The sequence below is a fragment of the Drosophila obscura genome, unplaced genomic scaffold, assembly GCF_018151105.1.
Source record: "Drosophila obscura isolate BZ-5 IFL unplaced genomic scaffold, ASM1815110v1 contig_73, whole genome shotgun sequence".
NCBI classification, from domain to species: Eukaryota; Metazoa; Arthropoda; class Insecta; order Diptera; family Drosophilidae; genus Drosophila; species Drosophila obscura.
In genome coordinates this window covers 8,034,902-8,055,334 of record NW_024542865.1, presented here as the reverse complement: position 1 = coordinate 8,055,334, position 20,433 = coordinate 8,034,902, and the positions used below count along the sequence as shown (strand labels likewise).

Sequence of the window (20,433 nt, the reverse complement as noted above, 5' to 3'; positions counted from 1 at the left end):
GCTCCTTCAGAGCTCATCATTTAACACCAACATTTTTTATCAACATTTTTGATCAAGTTCAGAGATGTCTTAATTTTTTGTTGTATATGTTTTAACGAGTATATTAGATGGCTGTGCCTTGGTTGGCGGCTTTTATTGACCCAAAAAATACTTATCTATTATCGATAATGTGGGAGAAACGTTTGACATTATTTATTATTAAAAACGAGAAGGAACATGTGAGTCTCTTCTGGGGACGCGACTCTACTTATATATATACCCGTGTACTCAGTCATTTTTTTGCCACATTTACCACATGTACCATTTAGAATCTGCATATCGCGCACTGAACGAGCCAGAATGTGCGAGCGAGACAGAGAATGAGTAGCGGGTCTCTTGCTGTTGGAGGCGGGGGAAGCAACTGAAAATTAATTTTTTCATTCTGGCTATAATTATGATCCGATCTGATTCAAATTCGGCAATCTGGTAGATATGGTCATTTTAGTTTTATCGTATCTTTAAAAATTTGCCTGCAACACTTTTTCGTCCTTGGAGGGTGGGGCGAAATCACATGAGTCCGGAAACCAAGTTGGGTTACTCTAGCTCTTATAGTCTCTGAGAACTAGGCGCTCATCGGGACGGACGGACAGACAGACGTGGCTATATATTGACTCGGCGATTGATGCTGATCAAGAATATATAATAAACCCCTTAACTTAAACAACATTTTAAATGAAGGCAGAGAAGTTTTCGTGGATTCCCTTAAAAATGTAGGCTGGGAATGTTGTACCTAAAATCAATATACCTTGCGCTCGTGCTGAGATCATTCCGATCGATATATCGATAGAAAGCTATGGGAATGATGGACCTAACATTAATATACCTTGCGCTCGTGCTGAGATCATTCCGATCGATATATCGATAGGAAGCATCGATCGGATCGGACTTGCAGCTCAGCTCTATGTCTGGTGATATATCAACGCGCCGCATTTCGAATGTTTCGCGTGGATGCATTCCATTATTCACTCATTCATTCTTCTCGATTGCACCGGCACAGACGAACACGACGAACCGTGCGGATCGTTCACTAATTCAGCTTCAATTTTTTTTTTTTCGAAATCGTTCTAACGCGTCTGCCTTTGAAGGGACCCACACACCCCAGAAACGAAACGAAACGAAACCAGAAAGTGAAGTTGTGCGTTGAAGTTGCGATCTTCAGAAGATACATATATGCATATTTTTTTCTTGTTGTTCCCATAAGTGCGCGGCGAAAGTGTAGCGAAAACTGTGCAACTTATTGATTGATTGATCGCCTGACGATTGCATTGCATTGATCGATCGATGCAAGTGTGACCGACCATGCCTGTAGATCGGAGGAGCATCATCCGTATGCCCATTGGATCCCCGAGGAAAATAGTATGAAAATATGAGGCACGCGGCAGGTTGAAGGAGGAAGGCACATCGCAGAAGAGAATACAAACAAACAAACAAACAAACAAACGAGCGAAAAAAAAGCGACAAAAAAAAAGTGAGTGATTTATTCGACAGCAGACGCAGACCCAATGCCCCTCCATCCATCTATCCACACACACCACACATGCATCCACAGCGAGGAGGAGATCTCTAAATACAAATGTATGCATGTACATACATATGCACATATGTATGTATGTATGTATGTATGTATGTATGTATGTATGAATATTCCACAGAAACAGAACAGAACATTATGTTTTGTGTGTTATGGTTTATGGTTTATGGTTTTGTGCCCGGTTCGGTTTCGGAAGCTGCCGCTGATGATGATGATGATGATCTCCGCCCCTAGTGGGAGGGAGTGAGGGAGAGCGGTAGGGAGGATGATGGGGGAAACGCAGAAGCAGACGTAGACGCAGACGCGGACGCGGACACACCGAAATGGAATGGAATTGAATTAAATCAAATGATAAAAAATATAAATCGAGTGTAGAAACAGAGGCAGCCCTCTGTGCCGCCGTGCAGCAGAAACAAAAAGACACGAAACGAAACGAACGAAAAAAACAAAAAAGAGAGAAATGAAATCGGAATCAGAATCAGACCCTGCCGCCATATACCCCCATATAGTCAGTTGTCTGACAAGCGACGAACTGATGAACTGATGATGATGCCAACCAGCCAGCCAGCCAGCCAGCCAGCCAGAGCGATGGGCAGTTTCTGGCTCTGAATCCGACTGAGTGACTGAACGACTGACTGACTGAATGACTGACTGACTGACTGACTGACGCTTGGCTGTACCATTGGGGTGCTGCTGCCAGAACAGACAACGACGCACCAAACTAATGGATATACGAGTATTTATGTACATATGTACATATATTAATGCTGCCTCAAGCAGACACACAGCAGCAGCAGCAGCAGCAGCAGCAGAAGAGATCCCCACAGATCCACCAAGTCAGCGGAAGGAAATGGAAGGAAAAAAAGGGTAAATGTGTAGAGGAGAGTCTGCACTTGCTGCTGCTGCTGCTGCTCCTCCTCCTTGAGGCTGTAAATAAATAGAGAAAAATACATTGAACTCTGCCTGTCCATTGCTTACATAACGAGAGACAGACAGACAGACAGACTCCACTGCCTCTAGGCAGGCTTCGTTTTGAAATGTCAAAATTCTGTCCAAATGATAAAAATAAGTTCTATGCAGATGCCACATGCCGCCGCATCTGATGTGCCCCCTGATCTTTAAGCCGCCTCAACTGTACCCGTGACATCGATTCCAGACTTCCAGTTTAGCCACTTCCAAGCCACCCACCCCCCTCCACCGAACAGGGGATCAGCGAATTCTCGCACATTTTGGCATTTTGCTTGTCTCATTTTTTGCGGGGTTTTTACGCTGATCTTTGAAAGATGATTTGCAATTCGAGTGAGCGATGATTCGAATGACGCGCTACTTGGGGCTCCTCTGTGGTGGGGAGTTTCGATCGATCACAGAGATCTGTCTTGAATTGCTGAGCGGAAAAGTGTCTCTCTCTCTCTTTCTCTCTCGCTGTCTGCTGCCGCCGCTTGATCAGGTTGCGTTTTGGATCTTCTCTAGTTCTGCTGCTGCTTCTTTCTCCTCCCCTTTGCTTCATTAAATTCCCTCTCTGCCCCCCCCCCCCCCCAACCATGTGCACCGTGAAAAGTGCTTAATGGTTTTGTCGCGTTTTTTTGGAATTTACACAACAGGCACAGAGACAAAAAGAAACAAAACCCAAACACAACCGAACAAACAAACAGAAACCAGAATCATAAAATTCGTGAGCATTCATTCTGACAGTTTAATAAATGTCTCGCGGCTTCTCTTTCGCTCTGCCACTCTGCCACTCTGCCGCTGTGCCTCTCTTTCACTCCTAATCTCTGCCTGCCTTCGTTCGTGCGATGGATGGGGCCTGCCTCTTGCCTCTGCCTCTGAATTCTCTGTGGGATTCTCTCTCTCTCTGCCTCTCTGCTATGCTCTGGCCGAGTGGGCGGGCGGTTGCTGCTGGCTGTCAAGCCTCAAGTCTCAAATGGAAAGAAGAAATTCTTGACAAGAATCTAAGAAGATTCCGACTTGTAATTTTAGAAGAGAAATTTGCACGCGACAGAAGAGCTGGAGACTTTCCCCCCACTTGCCAAACCCAACAAAAAAGGGACATTTGGGTGGGTTAAAGGATGCAACAAAAAATCCCCTTCCAATGCTGGAAAATCAGTGTAAAATTCTCTCGTTCTACGGTTCCTTTTCCCCCATATATGTACAATTTACGAGTATTTGCATCCACTGATCTTTCTGTATACTTTTCGTACTCTCTGTTTTTCGCTCGCCGAATGAGAAATTCATTTTAAATTGCAAGTTAAAAATACATGCCTCACCCTCAGCCGCACCCTTGGTGGATTTTCCTATTCGTATGTGGTGCTGCTTTGGCTGCTGGTTGCCTGCCTGCCTGCCTGCCTGCCTGCCTGCCTGACGTTGTGGTACCGTTGTGATTTCTGCCTGTTCTTTTGGACACTTTTGGTAATTGCATTGGAAATGCGGCCAACGAAACAGTCGACACTCAAATGCTGCCCCAGATGTGATCTGGCACTTTTTTGTGTGCCTCGGCGGCATCGGTTCTGGGGTTCTTCGCTGCTCGGGTATCCCATTTAAGTGACCCATTTTTTGATGGGCAGGTTCCTCCTGCTGCTCCCACTTTCTCGATCTCCGATGCAAGCCTCAGCCTCAATTAGTGGCAGGCAGGCAGGCAGGCAGGCAGGCAGCATCAGCATCAGCATAAGAGGAACGCAACATGATTTAAATTGCTGTCACTGTCAGTTGTTGTGTTTGTCAGACAGCGGCGACAACAGCAGCAGCAGCAGCCGCAGCAGCAGCAACAACAACAACAATCGAGGCACGAGCTACAGAAACAACAGCCAGGCAGTCGCACCAAAATGTATCTCATAGATACACAGCCACTGACACACTCGTTATAATAATCCAACCAAGTTGCTGCTTTCCTTCCATGTTACATGGCTGCCTCAGTGTCTGTCTCTCCAGCCATCCCGCCATCCACTTTCCCACTCCATTCAGCTGCCATTTTGGCCAGAAGTCTCCATGTGGCACATGGTCTAAAAATGTGTTGTGTGTCGCCAGATCTGCTTCGGTCTGATCTGCTTTCTGGCTGCCCGTCTCCCAGTTCTGCCTTCTGCTGTCGCCTCCACCGATTGGCGTTCGTTTTTTGTGGTCTCGCCATGAACTACATACATTCGTTTAATGATATAAAATTCAAATGAATATTCCAAATTCAGAGGCGATCTACGGCCAAGAAACTTTTGCTATTGCCAATTCAATAAATTAAAAATAAAAATATTCTACGCTGCGAGAGCTCTGGGATCCAGCCCATCGTTTGTCACGTTTTCAAGGCGAGAGAGGCGAGAGAGAGAGTGTGGTGGGGGAGCGGGCAGAAGCCGGAACATTGCATCCAAATAAAATCTAATCGAATCGAAATCAAATGCGTTTTTAATGAGGCAAAAGAAAGGCTCCACGACACGAGGTGCGCGGCGACAAACAAATTTAGAATTGCGACAGAGGAAATGCCTTATGTGGTTTCTGCTTTTCTGCTTTTCTGTTTTGTGTTTTGTGTTTTGTGGTCTCTGGTTTCCGATTCGATATCCAATTTGAAAGCTAATTGTTGACCGGATCCCCACACCCCCACGACACTTGTTGTTTGGAATCCCCCATTGGCATAGATCGATTGTGGATACGAGACGGTCGTTTCGTTTCGATCATGCTAATGAGACCCCCCGCCCCAGCCCCATGACCATGTCAATTGATCCGCCAATTTCACTCGATCAAACGATCGATTGATCCATCATATGTACTGCTCCTCCTCCTCCTCCTCCTCCGCCTCCCCCTCCCCCTTGCTCTTGCCTGCACAACCCCTTGCCACGCCATGAACCCAACCCAAGCCAGCCCGCAGCACTTGTGCAGCACTTGCCACGGCCACTGGCTGCCCCACCCGCTGGTTATGGCGACTACGCCACGGTAATGGTTGATTTTAATTAAATATTTCTTCTTCCTGTTGCTGTTGGCTGTTGGCTGTTGCTATTCTGCTGCTATTCCCTACTCGTTCCACGTTTCACGTTCCCCGTTTCACGTTCCCCGTTCCGTTTTCTACGTTTGCGCGCGGGCTGCTGTCTGTCATTGCTCTGCGCTGCTCTTCGGCTGAGGGTAGCCTTCGGGTAGCTTCCCCCGCTTCCCAGCGAACAAGTGCCTCTCCCCCCACCCCCACCAACGAAAAGAGTTCGTGAGTGAGTTATGAATGGAAGTGATTGCTGCCAGCGGAATTAGGGACAGGGGAAATGGAAAATGGAAATGGAAAGGGAAAGGGAAAAGGGTAAGCGGATAGGGGATAGGAAATCTTCTAATAGTGTCCCAGGAGCCCTCCTCCCTTTAATGGATATTTTGGAATACTCAAACGAGTCGAGACGAGTCGAGACGAGGCGACGCAGTCTGATCGTCGCAGTCTAGGAACCCCCCGTCGAGCGGAAGTCAGGAGTGAACGACGGACCTGTGTGTGTGTGTGTGTGTGAATCCCTCCCTCCCACTCTCTTATTTCCTTCTACTCTTTCCCTTCCTTCCTGCTTTGGCTGGTCCCTCCCGTCGCGTCACATTCGCTGCATAAATAATAATCGTTGTGTCAGTGGCAGTGGCAGTGGCTCCACCTCCTGCGACGTCTATAAAATAGTTTGAATCGTTGGATTTTCAAGGAAGGAATCGAATCGAATCGTTCGGCGGCAGAGTTGAATCTTGGGTTGGGAGCAGAAGCGCAGATTAAGCACAGCAGAGAACAGGCAAAAGAACATAAACATAAACATAAACAGAGAAAAGAAACTGAAAAACAACACAAAAACAATCCGCGAGTCTCTTGAGCAATGAACCCCCCAATGGGCGGGACGCGACTGTCAAAGGCAGAGAAGCAGAGAGGCAGGGAGTCAGGGAGCAGACGCAGAGATCAGAGAGGCAGTGAGGCAGTGAGGCAGAGAGGCAGAGAGACAGTGAGACAGAGGCACCCCCCATTAAAGTTGATTGCAAACTGTACGCGCATTTATGATCGCAATCATCATAATCATAATCATCAACATGATGATGATGATCATCAGTCGCCACTGCTACTGCCACTTACTGTTGCTGTTGCTGTTGCTGCTGCTGCTGCTGACGATGATGGCGGAGAGCTGGCGTCGTCGTCGCATTATCAGCAGCATTATCATTATCATGACGACGGCCGTTGGCCGTTTATTAGTTTGCCGTTGCGCGAATTATTTTTATAGGCGCTGATGATGATGATGTTCGTAGAACAGGCAACAGGCAACAGGCAACAGAAGCAGACAGACCAGACCAGACCAGACTCAAAGAAGGGATCGGAGAGGGGTTCTGCGATCTCCAGCTGTGGAGCCAAGTGGAGCCCTCCCCCTCTGAGAATGGGCCTGGGAAACTCCAAAACTCTTTCACTTTTTCACAAAGCAACAAAATAGAATTTCCATTTTCCCACTCTTTGCAGTATGATGCCGCCAAGACTGCCCCACAGCTCTGGAGGAGCGGCAGCAGCAGCAGCAGCAACGAAACGAGTAACCACGAGTAGAAGGATTAGCCACAGCACTTCATCCCACTTCAACAGCAACAACAGCAGCAGAAATAGCAGCAGTAAAACATTTCACAAGCGCCGACGAAGGCGACACAGCACCAGCAATGCCTACACAGATGCAACATCGGATGATGCCATAGCAGCAGCAGCAGCAGCAGGAGCAGCAGCAGCGAGATGCAGCAACACGTGGCGGGCGCCAGTCACATATTTGGCACTGCTTTTGCTCTCCACAACCTGCTCCCTAGGTACTGCAGCTGCATCATCGGCAGCTGCTACATCCGCATCCGCATCCACATCCACATCCACATCAGTATCTGGATCTGCATTAAGCATCGCCTCCAGCTCACCCTGCGCCCCACAGCACTGGTGGGATCCGTTGCGGAACAAGTGCACCGCCTGCACCGTCTGCCAGGGCGAGATGATCCCACTGCGTCCATGCCAGCTGCACACGAACACCATCTGCGGCTCCATCTACGACTTGAAGATCGATTGGGTCGTTCTCGCCAAGACAGAGCCCAATTGGAAGGAGGTAAGACCAGGCACGGAGAGAGAGAGCGACCATTGGCTGCACTTCTTTTTTTTTTTTTTTTTTTTTTTTTTGCATTTTTTTGCATTTTTCTTACATTTTTGTTGTCTTTGTCTTTGCTTTGCAGCGCCGAAAGTCCTCCGAGTATGAGCACTTCGATCAGGATGCACCGCTGCAGCACTTGACCCACGAGCAGCTGCAGCGGGCCCAGGAGGCGGCCGCCGCCTGGGCCCTCGACTGGCAGACGGGCGTACTCTATGTGGCCGTCCTCACCTGCCTCATCTTCTTCTCGGTGGCCGCCTGCATCCTCATCCATCACATGCGCCAGTGGCGACGCATGGAGCGGCGCTTGGATCAAGGTGGGTTTTTCTCCCATTTGTCTCCCTTTTGTCCCCCCTGTTGTCTCCCTGGAGACCACGAGAATTTGCTACTTGCATTCTTCTGTGGACTTTCACACGCTCTCTCTCTCTCTTGGGGCTCTCTCCCTCTCCCTGTTGATTGTGGATGCAGAACGTGTTTCCCCCGACCAAGAGTCTCATTCCCATTCTGTCCATTACAAATGCCCAAATCGCTGCATGCCTCGCATTCCCAAGTGCCCACGCTGCCACCTGTCTGCCCTGCCCCTCAGCAGCGACAAAGAGTGGCGAAGCCCTAAGGCAAAGAAGCCGCATACATATTTATAAGGCGACGGGCACCAGAACACGACACTTTGATGTATGACTGCCCCCGCGTGACACCCAGCCAGCCTGTCCGCTCAGGGAATCTCAAATCTCTGCATCGGGATTGCAAAACTCCGCGCCGCGCCGCTCCACTCCGACTCTCCCTCTACTCTCCTCTCCGCTCTCTCTGCGCATATTTCCAGCGACTTGTTGCACGAGAGAGGATCGCTTCGGATCGGATCAGATCAGCGCCTGTGCTCGGAGGAGCATATTAACGAGCCGCCGCGAGAGTCAGAGGTGAGTGCGTGAGTCGCCTGGCCTGGCCTGGCCAATGGGTCCAATCCACTCCCCTTCCCACGTAAATGAGGGGAGACTGCGCCTGTGCCGCCGCCGCCACCGCCGCCTGCTGCCAAAGTAGAACGAATCGTCCAAATATTTGGCGCATGTGCGTCGGCGACGACAACGACGACAACAACGACGAAGCCAACGACGCGGCTTGCATGCAAAATACATGAAAGAAGAAGCGAGGGCGAGCACACACAATTAGCAGGCACTGTGGCTCCATATATACACGTATGTGGATCTTCTCTGGCTCCGGCTGTGGCAGCCATTTCACCACTTGACCGCAACGACAATCGAAATGGCGACTAATTGCCCCTAGAGGCAGAAGGCAGGAGGCAGAAGGCAGCGACATGAACAGAGGCACAAGTCCAAGACAGGGGAAGAGAGGCTGCCCTGCCCTTCTTTGCCCCAAGGAAGAACAAGAGCAGAGCAGAGCTGGTGGTGCCCTTGACAATGAAGGGAGTGGGAGTGGGTGTGGGGTGTGGGGAGTGGGGAGTGGCACTGGGAGTGAGTCTCTCAAGTGGGGAATGCCACTGCCCTGATACTTTGATGTCTGCTGCCAAGGCAGATCCATGGAAGATCCAGGGAAGATCCTCCCCACGATTCAGTGCTGGCCAATCAATGCTAATGGGCAGACAGACCGACCTCCTAGCACTCTTTTACCCGCCTCGCCCCCCCTCAGGACTCTATGTTCTGCCATGTGCTGTGTGCAGGCTGCAGGCCGTAGTCTGTAGTCCAGACGGGGGCCACATGTTGCAGCAATAGCAGCAGCAGCAGCATGAACCACATTAGTCGAAAAAAATGCAGAATTCAGCTAAAATCCTAAAAAAAAAAAAAAGAAAAAAAAGAAAGGGAACAGCATTGTTGAGTGGCAAGATGAACTTTCCACACTTTTCAGCCGTCCGCTCCGCCTGTCGCTTCTTGCGTGGAAATTTATGGCGTGTTTTGATAGGGGAATCTCTTGTTGTTGTTGTTGTTGTTGTTGTGCTCCGTGTAATCATAATTCAGAGCGTGTCCCACGCATGCAACTGCAACACCCCGCGAACGAAAGAAAACGAAAATGAAAAGTGCAGCGTGGAAAATTTATGGAACTGCAGTGGCAGTGGCAGTGGCAGGCAGCAGAATCTACTGCCAGTGTCGTTGCTTTGCCGGAAGCGAATCTCTTCTTGATTTTTTTTTTATTCTCAGGTAAAACAAACGCCGCACCGCCCCGCCCCGGCCCCACTTCTGTTGCCGCTCAAGGACAAGCGGATGTTTGTGTGTGAGGAAATTTAGAAAATCATGTCACAGCGCCGGAAAAACATGTTTCCATGTCAACCAGCAGGCAGAAGGCAACAGGCAGGAAATGCCCAAATGGCAATGGCAGGGGAAAGGCAGTCAGGCAGGCAGGCAGGCAGGGGGGAAATACAGGGAGAATTCGGTGATCATCGACAGATGAAAATAGTGCGACAGGGAAATGTGTGTGTGCGCAGGGGAAGGGTCGGGAAGGGAGTCGAAGGGAGTACACTTGAAGCGGAGTTTCCCCACGCCCGTACACGCCCACTGCCGCTGCTGCTGCTGCTGTTGCTGCTGCTGCTGTTGTTGCTGTGCCCTGCTTCCGCCTCAAGGGATCTATAAATACATGTGTACGGATCCCCCCATCCCTATTTGCTCTCTGACTCTTTCCCTAATGATTGAACATCGACCAGCTGCTGCCACTACAGGAAGTTGTTTGCGCCGCACGAAGGTGCCACTTCAGCAACAGCAACGGCAGCAGCAACTGTTACTGCAACAGGCGGCATTCAAGTGCAATATTGACAATTGCCCAACCCATGTGCAACCCCAAAACTTGCCTGCCTCCCTCGACTCCAAGAGAGAGCGAGACTCCGAGACTTACACATGGAAATGTGTGGCACGCGCGGGGCAGACGATAAATTTTGCAGCACGAGGCAACTGCCAAGATCTGCTGCTGTTGCTGCTGCTGCTGCTGCTACTGCTGCTGCAGATGAGAATGTTGCACAAATGTTGCAATGTCTGTGGCTGTGCCTCGCTCCGTTTGTTCGCCGATGTTCGCGGCAGTTTTACGGCTTGCAGCCAAAAATAGAACTCCCCCAGCATATCCTCCATTCGAGGATGGGAATGGGCATGGGCGGGGCGATGATGATCGAGTCAAAGTGTGCGGAGGGGAGCGAATGGGGGGATCGCTTGTGCCATGGTAGGAGAATCCTTTGTAGGTTTCACCTACACGCAGATCAGGGGGAAGGGAAAGAGGAAGGTGATAGTCCACTCTGGGAGTGGTCCGTTATTCTTCTGTTTATTCTTCTTCCCAGTCGCCAGTCCCCAGTCGCAGTCGCAGGCCACGAATCAAAGTCTCTTCGCTGCTTTGTTTCCTGGCCTTTGATTTATTTCGTTGTTGGTTTTATTTACTAATCAGCTGCCATGAGAGAATCTCCAGAGCCCAAGCGAAGAAATGGTTTTTCCACGGAAAACGGAAAGTTTTCCCAAACAAAAACAAAAGGCACCACATATGCCCCTTGCTCTGGACTCTGGAGCAGCAGTCTCTGCAGCAGTCTCGGTGCTCGGTTGGCGGTGGGGTGTGGTGGGAGGGGGCAGATTGGGAAATTGAACTGCGCAAAAAATTCTGAAATTCGGAAAATCGGTCGATGCCTGGGCCGTTTGTTTTTCCCCCAACCCCCAGCCAATGCTTTTCTTTGCTCTGTTTTCCGTTCGAGGCGTTCGAGTGTTTCGACAAGATTTTATTGTTGCTGCCGCTTGCCAGCCATTTGTTTATAATAAAAAGAAAAAGAAAAAAAAACCGATGAACGGCCGCCAGAGATCGAGGCATCGAGCATAGAGCCTCGCCAAGCGAGGCCGTTGGGCAATGGAACTTAATTTTCTTTTTCGGTCTGATTCTGCCCCCGCATCAGGCGATGATGGCAGAAGGAGGTTTATAAATAAATGATAAATTATCTGCTGGGAGCGCCTCTTGTTTACAATTCATGCCCCATGCCCCCATGCGCCCCTGCACCATGCCTCGTGCCACTCTCCATGAAGCGATTTCCTGCGCCATTTAATTAAATATCGAAGCATTGATCGGTCCCAAGGCTTTTCCCACACCGCCACAATCCCTGACTCATTTCCCTCTATTTGTCTCTCTATTTGCAGACGTGGAGGAGCTGTCGACGAAGCTGATGGCCAAGCTGGCGGAGGTGCAGAGCCTGGACGGCGGAACCTTCTTCATTGGCAATGCGGACGCCCTGCGCGGATTGCCCGCTGCCGCCACGCATGCGACTTTGGCCACGGCGGCGCAGTCGGGGATCTTTCAGCCGCAACATGTGCTGCTGCCTGGTAAGTGTAGTGTCCTTCGGGGCCATCCAGCCAGCCAGCCAGCCAGCCACTTGAGGGGCCTGGCGGGTGGGCGTTTGCGCTAGGACTACCAGCGGGATCGGGTTTCGGGATCGTAGCAAGCAGAGGGGCGTCCATACCAGCGACTCTTGGGAGTCTCCGGGCGAGAAGGGGCGTGCAATTTGCATTTAAATCGATATCACTCCTGGGCGGCGACAATAGCCGCTTAATGGCCCCATCAACGTTCCTCCGTCCGTCCGTCCGTCCGTCCGTCCGTCCGTCCGTCCGTCCTGTCGACTGTCGATCGGAGGCAGGCAGCAGGCAGCCGAAATGCAAATTGGAAACTGAATTGGGACTGCTGCTACTGGTACTCTGGGACTGAGATGCAAACGGAATTTTAATGCTGCTGAACGGAGGGCTGGGTGGGTGGTGGGGGGATGGGGGGGGTGACTGTCATTCAATTTTGACAGCCACGCTTGTGGCCTGCCCAACTCATCTTCGGCCTCTTTCCCCGCTCTTTTGCAGAGAAACATCAGGGCAAGCATCAGGAGCGACGGATTCTGAAGACCCTGCAGCCCGGCAATGTCTACATTGAGGAGAACAACGGTGGGGGCCTGATGGGGGGAGTGGGTGCCAGCTCCAAGGGTTGATCGGCGTACCAGCTGGGAAAGTTCCAGCGAATGAGAAGCCGAAAACGGAAAACAGGAAGCCGAAAACGGAAAACAGGAAACCGAAAACCGGGAGGAGAACCCACCACAGCATCCCCCCAGCATCGGAAACGAGAGTGTACAAACAGCCTAACAGCTTAAAAAATCAGAATTGGGAATCATCGAATTATTATTATTATTATTATTATTTTTTCTATTATTAATTATTAATTAATAATTATATTAATCTTATTTTATGCTACTTGATACTTCTTTTTTTGTCCTAATATTTAATTAAAAAATGTTATGTTGACTTGTTTGTAATGCGAGAAAGGAGCAGAGGAGAACAGAACCCCCCCCCCCACCCCACCCCCATTCACTGGGAGCGAAATGTTTTTTTTTTTTTTTTTCTTTTTTGTATATATTTGCAGGAGGAGCCGAGCATGTGTGGCATCAGATATATACATACAATGATTATGATTAACAAATTCTACTTAATGTACATATTAAGGGCACAAATCGAACTCGACGTTCAACGGACGGGCAGCGATACAATGGGGGAATGGTGGAACGAGGAGTGGGGATAACCAAGCAAATATCGGTAGCATATCCAAGCTAATATACATAAATACATACATACACATACACATAGATATTACATACGTATATAGTCGGATAATGCAGATCCATTAACCGGAGAGAAAATATTTAATATTTAAAATTCGAACAAGCAGATCCGGGGGCGGGGTGGGAGTAACCGGGGGGCCAGAATCGATCGCTAATCCCAGCTAAATGTAACGCCTAATGTTAATGTTAAACGATAACGATAACGATAATAAATGATAACTAATGCTAATCGAAGATGAATCGAAGAAGTGTCTTATACAATATTCTAAGTGCTATTCAGTGTGCAACAACAACAACAACAATAAAAACAACAATAAAAAGGTTCTATGAATGCGATCCGTGTCTTTGCTTTATATCCAATGGGATGCAATGGGGGGCACCACAGTGTCTACAGTGGACAGCCCACAGCATCTGCCACGCCTTCTAATCTCTCATAGTGGCGGTGGGGGAGGGGGGTAATAGATGTCATGCCATGCCATGTGCCAGCGGGTGGGCAGAGAGGCAGAGAGGCGTTGCCTAATGGGAATGCCGTGGCGCAGGCCAGGAAACGTCTTTCAATGGAAATGAAAATGGAAATAGCCCGTCGCTGCAGCTAGGCCCCTCCCCTTCCCCTCCCTTCCCACACCCTGTGCCTGTTTCTATTCAGCGTTGGGTGCACTTTGCACATTTCCAATTTGCATTATTCGAGAATTTTGTCTCCGAGTTAACATTGAAAATGTCCAGTCCAGTCCAGTCCAGCCTGTGCCGCCCGTCCGCCCGTCCGCCTGTCCCCTCTATCCGTATATGTCTATGCAGATGTAGAATGGCTTTGCATTTATTAATGTAATGCTGCTTGTTCGCTTGTTGTTTTGCAGTTACACAATCTTAAATGATTGCTGTCGCTGCTTGTACATCGCAGCTGCAGCCCGTGGGGCTATAGCCTATGGCTATGGCCTATGGCTATGGCAAATGAAATTTGTATAAGTACAGAAAAACGCGCAAAACATTTCCAATGAAAATGCCAGTTCCATTTGCCCATTTGCCCATTGGCCATTGGCCATTCCATGCACGGACCGCGAGAGTTTCTGATTTCAGATAGTTGTTGCCTCCCTCCCCCCCGTTCCACGTACCCCGTACCCGTGCCCGTGCCGGCCATGATGGCTTGCCCAGCAGAAATTAATTAGCCGCGACGTGGCATAAATTAGCAGAGAGCAGAGAGCGGAGGAGAGCGAACAGCGCGGAGAATTGCAGAGTCTTTTGGTGCTATTCCCCAGGCCAAAGCCCGCTGTATGCCACACACTATGGGGCATGGCTGGGCTATATAGCACTGGGTGCTGCTGGCGAGCCATTCCTAATCGATCTGCCATGATCTGGACTGCATTTTGTAATCTATAATCTGGCATCCTTCACTCTCTGTGGCGCCGTCAGTTCGAATTTCAGCCGCTCTACAACTCCGGCCGAGTACTGTGGCACTGTGGCACATGCCACAATTCATTTGTGATATTTTTAACATGCAACGTGCGGGCTGCATTGTCACAGCTGCTCGCTGCTCGCTGCTGCAGTGGCAGTGGCAGATGAAGATGCACTTGAAACTGATAAGTCGTAAAGAACGAGAGCGGAAGGAAGTGAACATTAGCGCTAAGCGGCAACTTGGCGGGGACAGGCAGCTGTCCATAAATCCAAATGCCATATCCCCATATCCCCATATCCATTCGGAGGTGAGTGTGTGTCTGTGGGGGAGGGGCTGTCGGTATTTATTTTGGCTGCCTGATTGCGGCTCTTCTCTTCTCTTCTTTTTTTAGTTGTTGTTGAGGACGTGATTGCCAATTGCTCAATGAATCAAAAATAGCGCCACGGCAATTGAATGGGGAATGGAAAATGCTGAATGCTGAATGTTGAATGTTGAATGGGTGAATGCCGAACATTAAATATCGGGTATCGGGTATCGAATGTTGAATGTTGAATGGATACTACTGGAAGCGGTACGTACGGGCCACTCGCAAGGCCGTACTCTCAGTGGATGTACAGGGAGGGGGTGGGGGGGGTGCCCATTGGAATGCGCACGTCGCTCACCTTTTCGGATTTCTGGCACTTAGCCATTGGGCAAGCCAACCTGTCCAAGTCTGGCTACCCTGCCTGGCCTGGCCTGCCATTTGATACGCTTTGGATGCGCATTTGGACTTTTGCGATATTGTGCGGGCCTTTTTGGCCCGCTTCCGCTGGCCATTGGCCATTGGCCGAGAAACGTTGCCGCTTGCCGCTTGCCGAGCAACACGTTGAATGCACAGCGGAAATGCGAAATGAAAATTGCAAAACGATCGACCAGCAGCACTATTAAGTGGGGAGGGGATGGAGAGGGTAGTGGAGTGGAGTGGCCGCCAGAGAGGAAATGAGTTTCCTGGCCAATGGCGTGGGGTAAATTGTCAGAGTGGCAGAAAGCAGCAGAGGCAGAATGATCTTGGGGACTTTACACGAGCAGCAAGGACTCGTGGAGAAGTCTTTCCTGAAAGGAGTTCGCACACTTATGGCACGCCTTGAACGGACATGCTGACCATAAAAAGAGAATGAACTTGTTACAATGGAACAGCCCGCCCACTCTCCGTTACCCTCTCCGTTTCCCTCTCCGTTTCCCTCTTCGTTTCCGTTTCCTTTTCGAATACATAATATTTACGACTTATCTTGATATGGGCATTTTTCTGTGGGCGAACCGGGGGGCGTACGACTGCACTGCAAGTGGCAGAAAGGCAAAAAAAAAAAGGGGGATTTTCCAACATTTATTTACCTCTAAGACACACCTCTTGACTAGCCCTATGACTGCTGCTAATGTTGATTTTGGGCAGCTGTTGGTTTTTGAGGTGTTTGCCAAAAAGCAAGGCACTCGCACGGGACAAATACGGAAGTGGTTTTCGCGGCGATCAATTCCAGCTCAGATTTCATCGAAAGCTGAGGTGATGATATATTGATGCAAGTCTCTGATAAATGTTGTGTACTGATGTCATTCTTATAGGAGATAATCGTGATAGAAAACGTGAGTATAAAATACCAAAAAATTAAAGTTAAAAAAAAGTGAACTTTTGCTTATTTGAATGGGGTTTAACCTCAAAGTTAATCTAATTATTATTATCGCGACAGAATTATATGGAAATGTGTGTGTTTTCTTTTACATATAATTTTTTGGTCTCGTTGGACCTCGTTAGAGAAGTGCCCAACTGCAGCTGCTTGTGGAATACATCTCGATTGGAAGATGTCGACTGACTTCTTCAGTTTTTTTATACCCGTACTCAAAGAAGAGTTAAGGGGTACATTGTATATATGTTGTATTTGTGGTAAAAGTGGATGTGTGTAACGCAGAGAAGGAAACGTTTCCGACCCCATAAAGTATATATATTCTTGATAAGCATCAATAGCCGAGTCGATATAGCCATGTCCGTCTGTCCGTCTTGTTTGACGCCTGGATCTCAGAGACTAAAAAAGCTAGAGGAACCAAATTTTGTTTCCAGACTCATGTGATATCACACGGTTACAAGTGTATTTCAAAATTGCGCCCCGCCCCCTTCCGCCCACACAAAGGACGAAAATCTGTGGCAGCCAAAATTTTAAAGATACGCTAAAATTAAAAACGCAGTAGAGAATGACCATATCTACCAGATTGCCGAACCTGAATCGGATCGGGTCATAATTATAGCCAGAATGAAGAAATTTTCAGTTGCTTCCCCCGCCTTCTCCTGCATGAGATCCGTTACTAATTCTCTTTCTCGCTCGTACACTCTGCCGCGTTCAGTGCGCGAGCAACCCCTAGCGAAGGAGATGTAGAATATAAATGGTACATGTACAATCTACATGTTAGATGTAGAACATACATTGTATATGTATATGTAGATAGCAGATGTAGCAAAAAAATGTTTTCTAAAATTCTAAAAAATAATATGCTCAAAAATGTATATACTGACTGAGTACGGGTATAAGTAGAGTCGCGTCCCCAGAAGCGACTCACACGTTCCTTCTCGTTTTTTTAAATTTCCTTATGTATGTTTATTCTAAACAATTATCACACACAATAAAGTAGTACTTAACGTACTGTTACTGTTGATTAGCAACTTTTCTTAAGGGTCAAGGACAATTTCTATTTACTTTTTTAAGTTAAATGCGGGACCAACGGATGAAAACGGAGATTGTTGAATTTATGGAATTTATGTTCCTGGCGGCCAAGTCGGACGGATGGATGCGGTTTAACCCTCGCCTGGTTCTGTTCCCTACCAATCTTCTAGCGAGGACGTTCGGGTGACTCCTTAGTTTGTCCAAGTGGCTTGCTCGTTAATAATGTCACGGACTGAGGGGACTCCAAGGTATTTGGCGATGTCTCTATTACGGACATATACCATTCAGCACCACAGAGGAGGGTCTTGTTGTGAAACACCCTGATCCTGTCAAGGTTCCTTTTCGCTGCGATACCATATACCTGGATGCCATACCTCCATGCAGGCGCCAGGACTACCTTATATATGCGGATCTTGTTGGCCAGTAAAATTCTCTCTCAATAATTGATCTATTAAAATTGAAGTGCGTAGTGCACCATATTTTCCAGATACCAGATCCACGCACTTGGCATCCAAAAGGTGTCGGGTGTCGTGTATAGTCTGTGTAATCTGGAAACCTTCTCTTCGACCTGTGAACCGTCTTCGTTTTCCAACTAACAAATCATGAAAATTGATTGGCAGGACTCGCCCGAGCCCGTAAAAACAATTCTACGCGCAGATCAGCAGCCGGGAAATAGTTAAAAAAAAAGCTGTATTATTTTTACAGCCAAAGTTTGAGGCGCCAAATGGAGTCCAATTGAGCCAGGGTCACGAGGATCGGCAACAAAGTCTCGCCAAAACGAAAATGTGTTCGATTTTTGGCAAATTTAATAATTTAAATATTAATTTCCATAATAATAAATTGATATGTACAGCGGATATACTCTCTTGCCGTTGCCGATCAGCCTAAAAGTATCTTTTGCTTGTGCATCTCGCAGATACTTCAGCCTAAAAGTATCTTTTGCGTGAGAAACTCTGGCAGCGAGATCTTCATCAAGGGACGACCCCCTGCAGGGGCAGGGCACTGTCGAGGAAGCCCAGGAAATTGCTCGAGCCTTTTCCCAGAACTGGCGACCTACCTGTGTCCTTTGGCTGCCTCCTTTTGTGTGCCCTTGCCAGCGTATCCTTTTGTTTAATTGCACGTTGCGGCACGCAAAATTAAACAAAAACTCAGTCCTGTCTTTCCCCTGGCTAGATAACGAAGCTGGCGGATAGGAGAGCATGGCAGAGGACCCGGATCCGTGTCCGCATCCAGAGCCACAGCTCAGGGGGGCTTGGCAAGAACAAAAAAAATGCCAAACGCCCGCCGGCAACTACTCAGCCACACCCTCCTCCGCTTGGTTCTCCTGCTCCTCCTGGGAGGTGGCAGTGCAAAAGTTTTGTCCCTGCTCCAATGTGGGTGGGGTGGGGGTTGGCTCGAGTGTCATATCGCTCGACGCTCGTCGCTGTCTATTGTTCCCAAAAGTGTTTTTATTTAGCCAAGAAGTTCCAAGGCCAAGCCGGCTCCATCCTTTTTCGCCACCGGCCCCGCCCCTCCTTGCCGTGGAGTCCTTGCCATCTTCACAGACTTTACGTTTGTTTTATTATCTTTTATTATTGTCTTCTCTCTGTCTCTGCCTCCGTCTCCGTCTCTGCCTTTGTCTTTGTCTAATTTCTGTTGTGTTTGTCTCTTTCTGGCCGCCTTCCTTCTGCTGGCCCCTCCTGTTTCGTCCTGCTAAATTGGCCGTTAAGATGCTAAAGATGCGGATTTCGGTGATTTACCAAGTTGGTCGCCAGGCCAAGAGCAGTGGCAAGAGCAAGGGGGCAAGGGGGCAAGGGCAAGGGGCTGCTGCCATTGTTCTACGCTGTCGCTGATTCCACTGTTCCACTGTTCCCACTGTTCCCTCTGTTTCCTTACTGGGCATATAGTTGGCTCTCCTCTGTCGCTGTTGCTCTCCCACTCTCCCGCTCCCCCCCCTCTGCTATAATCTCTCCACCCTCCCCGCCTGTTAGCTGGGGATCCCATTTAATGTGTATTTGTTGTGTTTGCGGCGGAAATAGCGCTAATTTCGCCACCTGCCTGGCTGGGTGTCTGCCTGGCTGTTTGGGTGGCATGCCACATAACGGTAGTTTGCGGCAAGGCGAGAATAGATGGGATCAGATTGATTGCGGCCAGACGGCCAGGCAGAGACGGCCTGTTCCCAGCGGCAAGGGTTAAGCAGGGGGGGTGGGGCAGGCCCAGTATGTCCTGCAGATGCGTTTTCCTGATGCTCGTCCCCTGCTCGTTTCGCTGCACTAAACGAGAATCCATTTTCCCTTAACCATGGGCGGGGGGCGGAGGGCAGGCTGCTCGCTAAGCCAAGCGCTTAGGCTTCATTAGCTGAGTTTTTCTGCGGGCTGCGTTTTCCATTTGCTGCGACCCTTTAGCTCCACTCCTCGCCACTGCCATTTCCTATTCGCCCCCTTCCTCCGCACTGAGCGGTGGAGGTCATGTGACGGTGTTGATTTTCACACGACGCAGCGTGAAATTAGAAATCAACAACATGTCCTGTCACGGCCACGCACTGCCACTGGGAGCAGAGAGCAGTGGGCAGTGGGCAGTGGAGCAGTGAGGCAGTGAGGAGCAGTAGGGTGAATGGCATGCCGGGGGTGCCATGGTGCCACGGTGCCAGAGTCGTGTGTGTCCAGGTCAGGTGTCCAGGTTTTTGGCCAAATCAGTTTTGTCTGCCAACGCTGCTGCGGATTGCAGTTTGACTGCTGCTCCCCCACCACCCATCACCCACCATGATTGTTGCCTCCTGCTGCACTCTCTCCTCGCTGCTGCTGCTGCTGCTGCGGTTCCGGCTCTCGTTTGTCGTCTGCCGCTGACAGACCAAATTAAAATGTCCCTGAATGCAAGTGCCCCATGCCCTGCCCTGCCTGCCCTGCCTGCCCCACTGCAGCACCGCAGGGTGGTGGTGGTGGTGGTGGTGTTGCCCGGTGCTGTCTGCGTGTCACTTAATGACCAATTTGGCGGGCCCAGTCGGGGACTGTCGGCCGAGTTGGAACGTTGGATGGAGCAATCCGCCAGCAGCTGTCGCAATTCGCGTTTCGGGATTTCGCCAACCCCAACCCCAACGCCAACCGTGCTGGCGGATGCTGCCGCATCCATCACGTTTGACTTTCGCTGTGATAAATCTTCAAGTCACAGAA

General features: G+C 49.4%; 1 protein-coding gene across 1 annotated transcript; it reads left to right on the top strand.

The window, feature by feature from the left end:
- Positions 1 to 5,612: 5,612 nt before the first annotated feature.
- LOC111082280 (tumor necrosis factor receptor superfamily member wengen) lies at positions 5,613 to 12,799 on the top strand. The gene is made up of 5 exons (XM_041595581.1): positions 5,613 to 5,744; positions 6,999 to 7,611; positions 7,736 to 7,967; positions 11,754 to 11,936; positions 12,459 to 12,799. The coding sequence occupies exons 2-5, from the start codon at positions 7,000 to 7,002 to the stop codon at positions 12,581 to 12,583; spliced, it is 1,152 nt and encodes a 383-aa protein (XP_041451515.1). The 5' UTR covers positions 5,613 to 5,744; position 6,999; the 3' UTR covers positions 12,584 to 12,799.
- Positions 12,800 to 20,433: the final 7,634 nt, after the last annotated feature.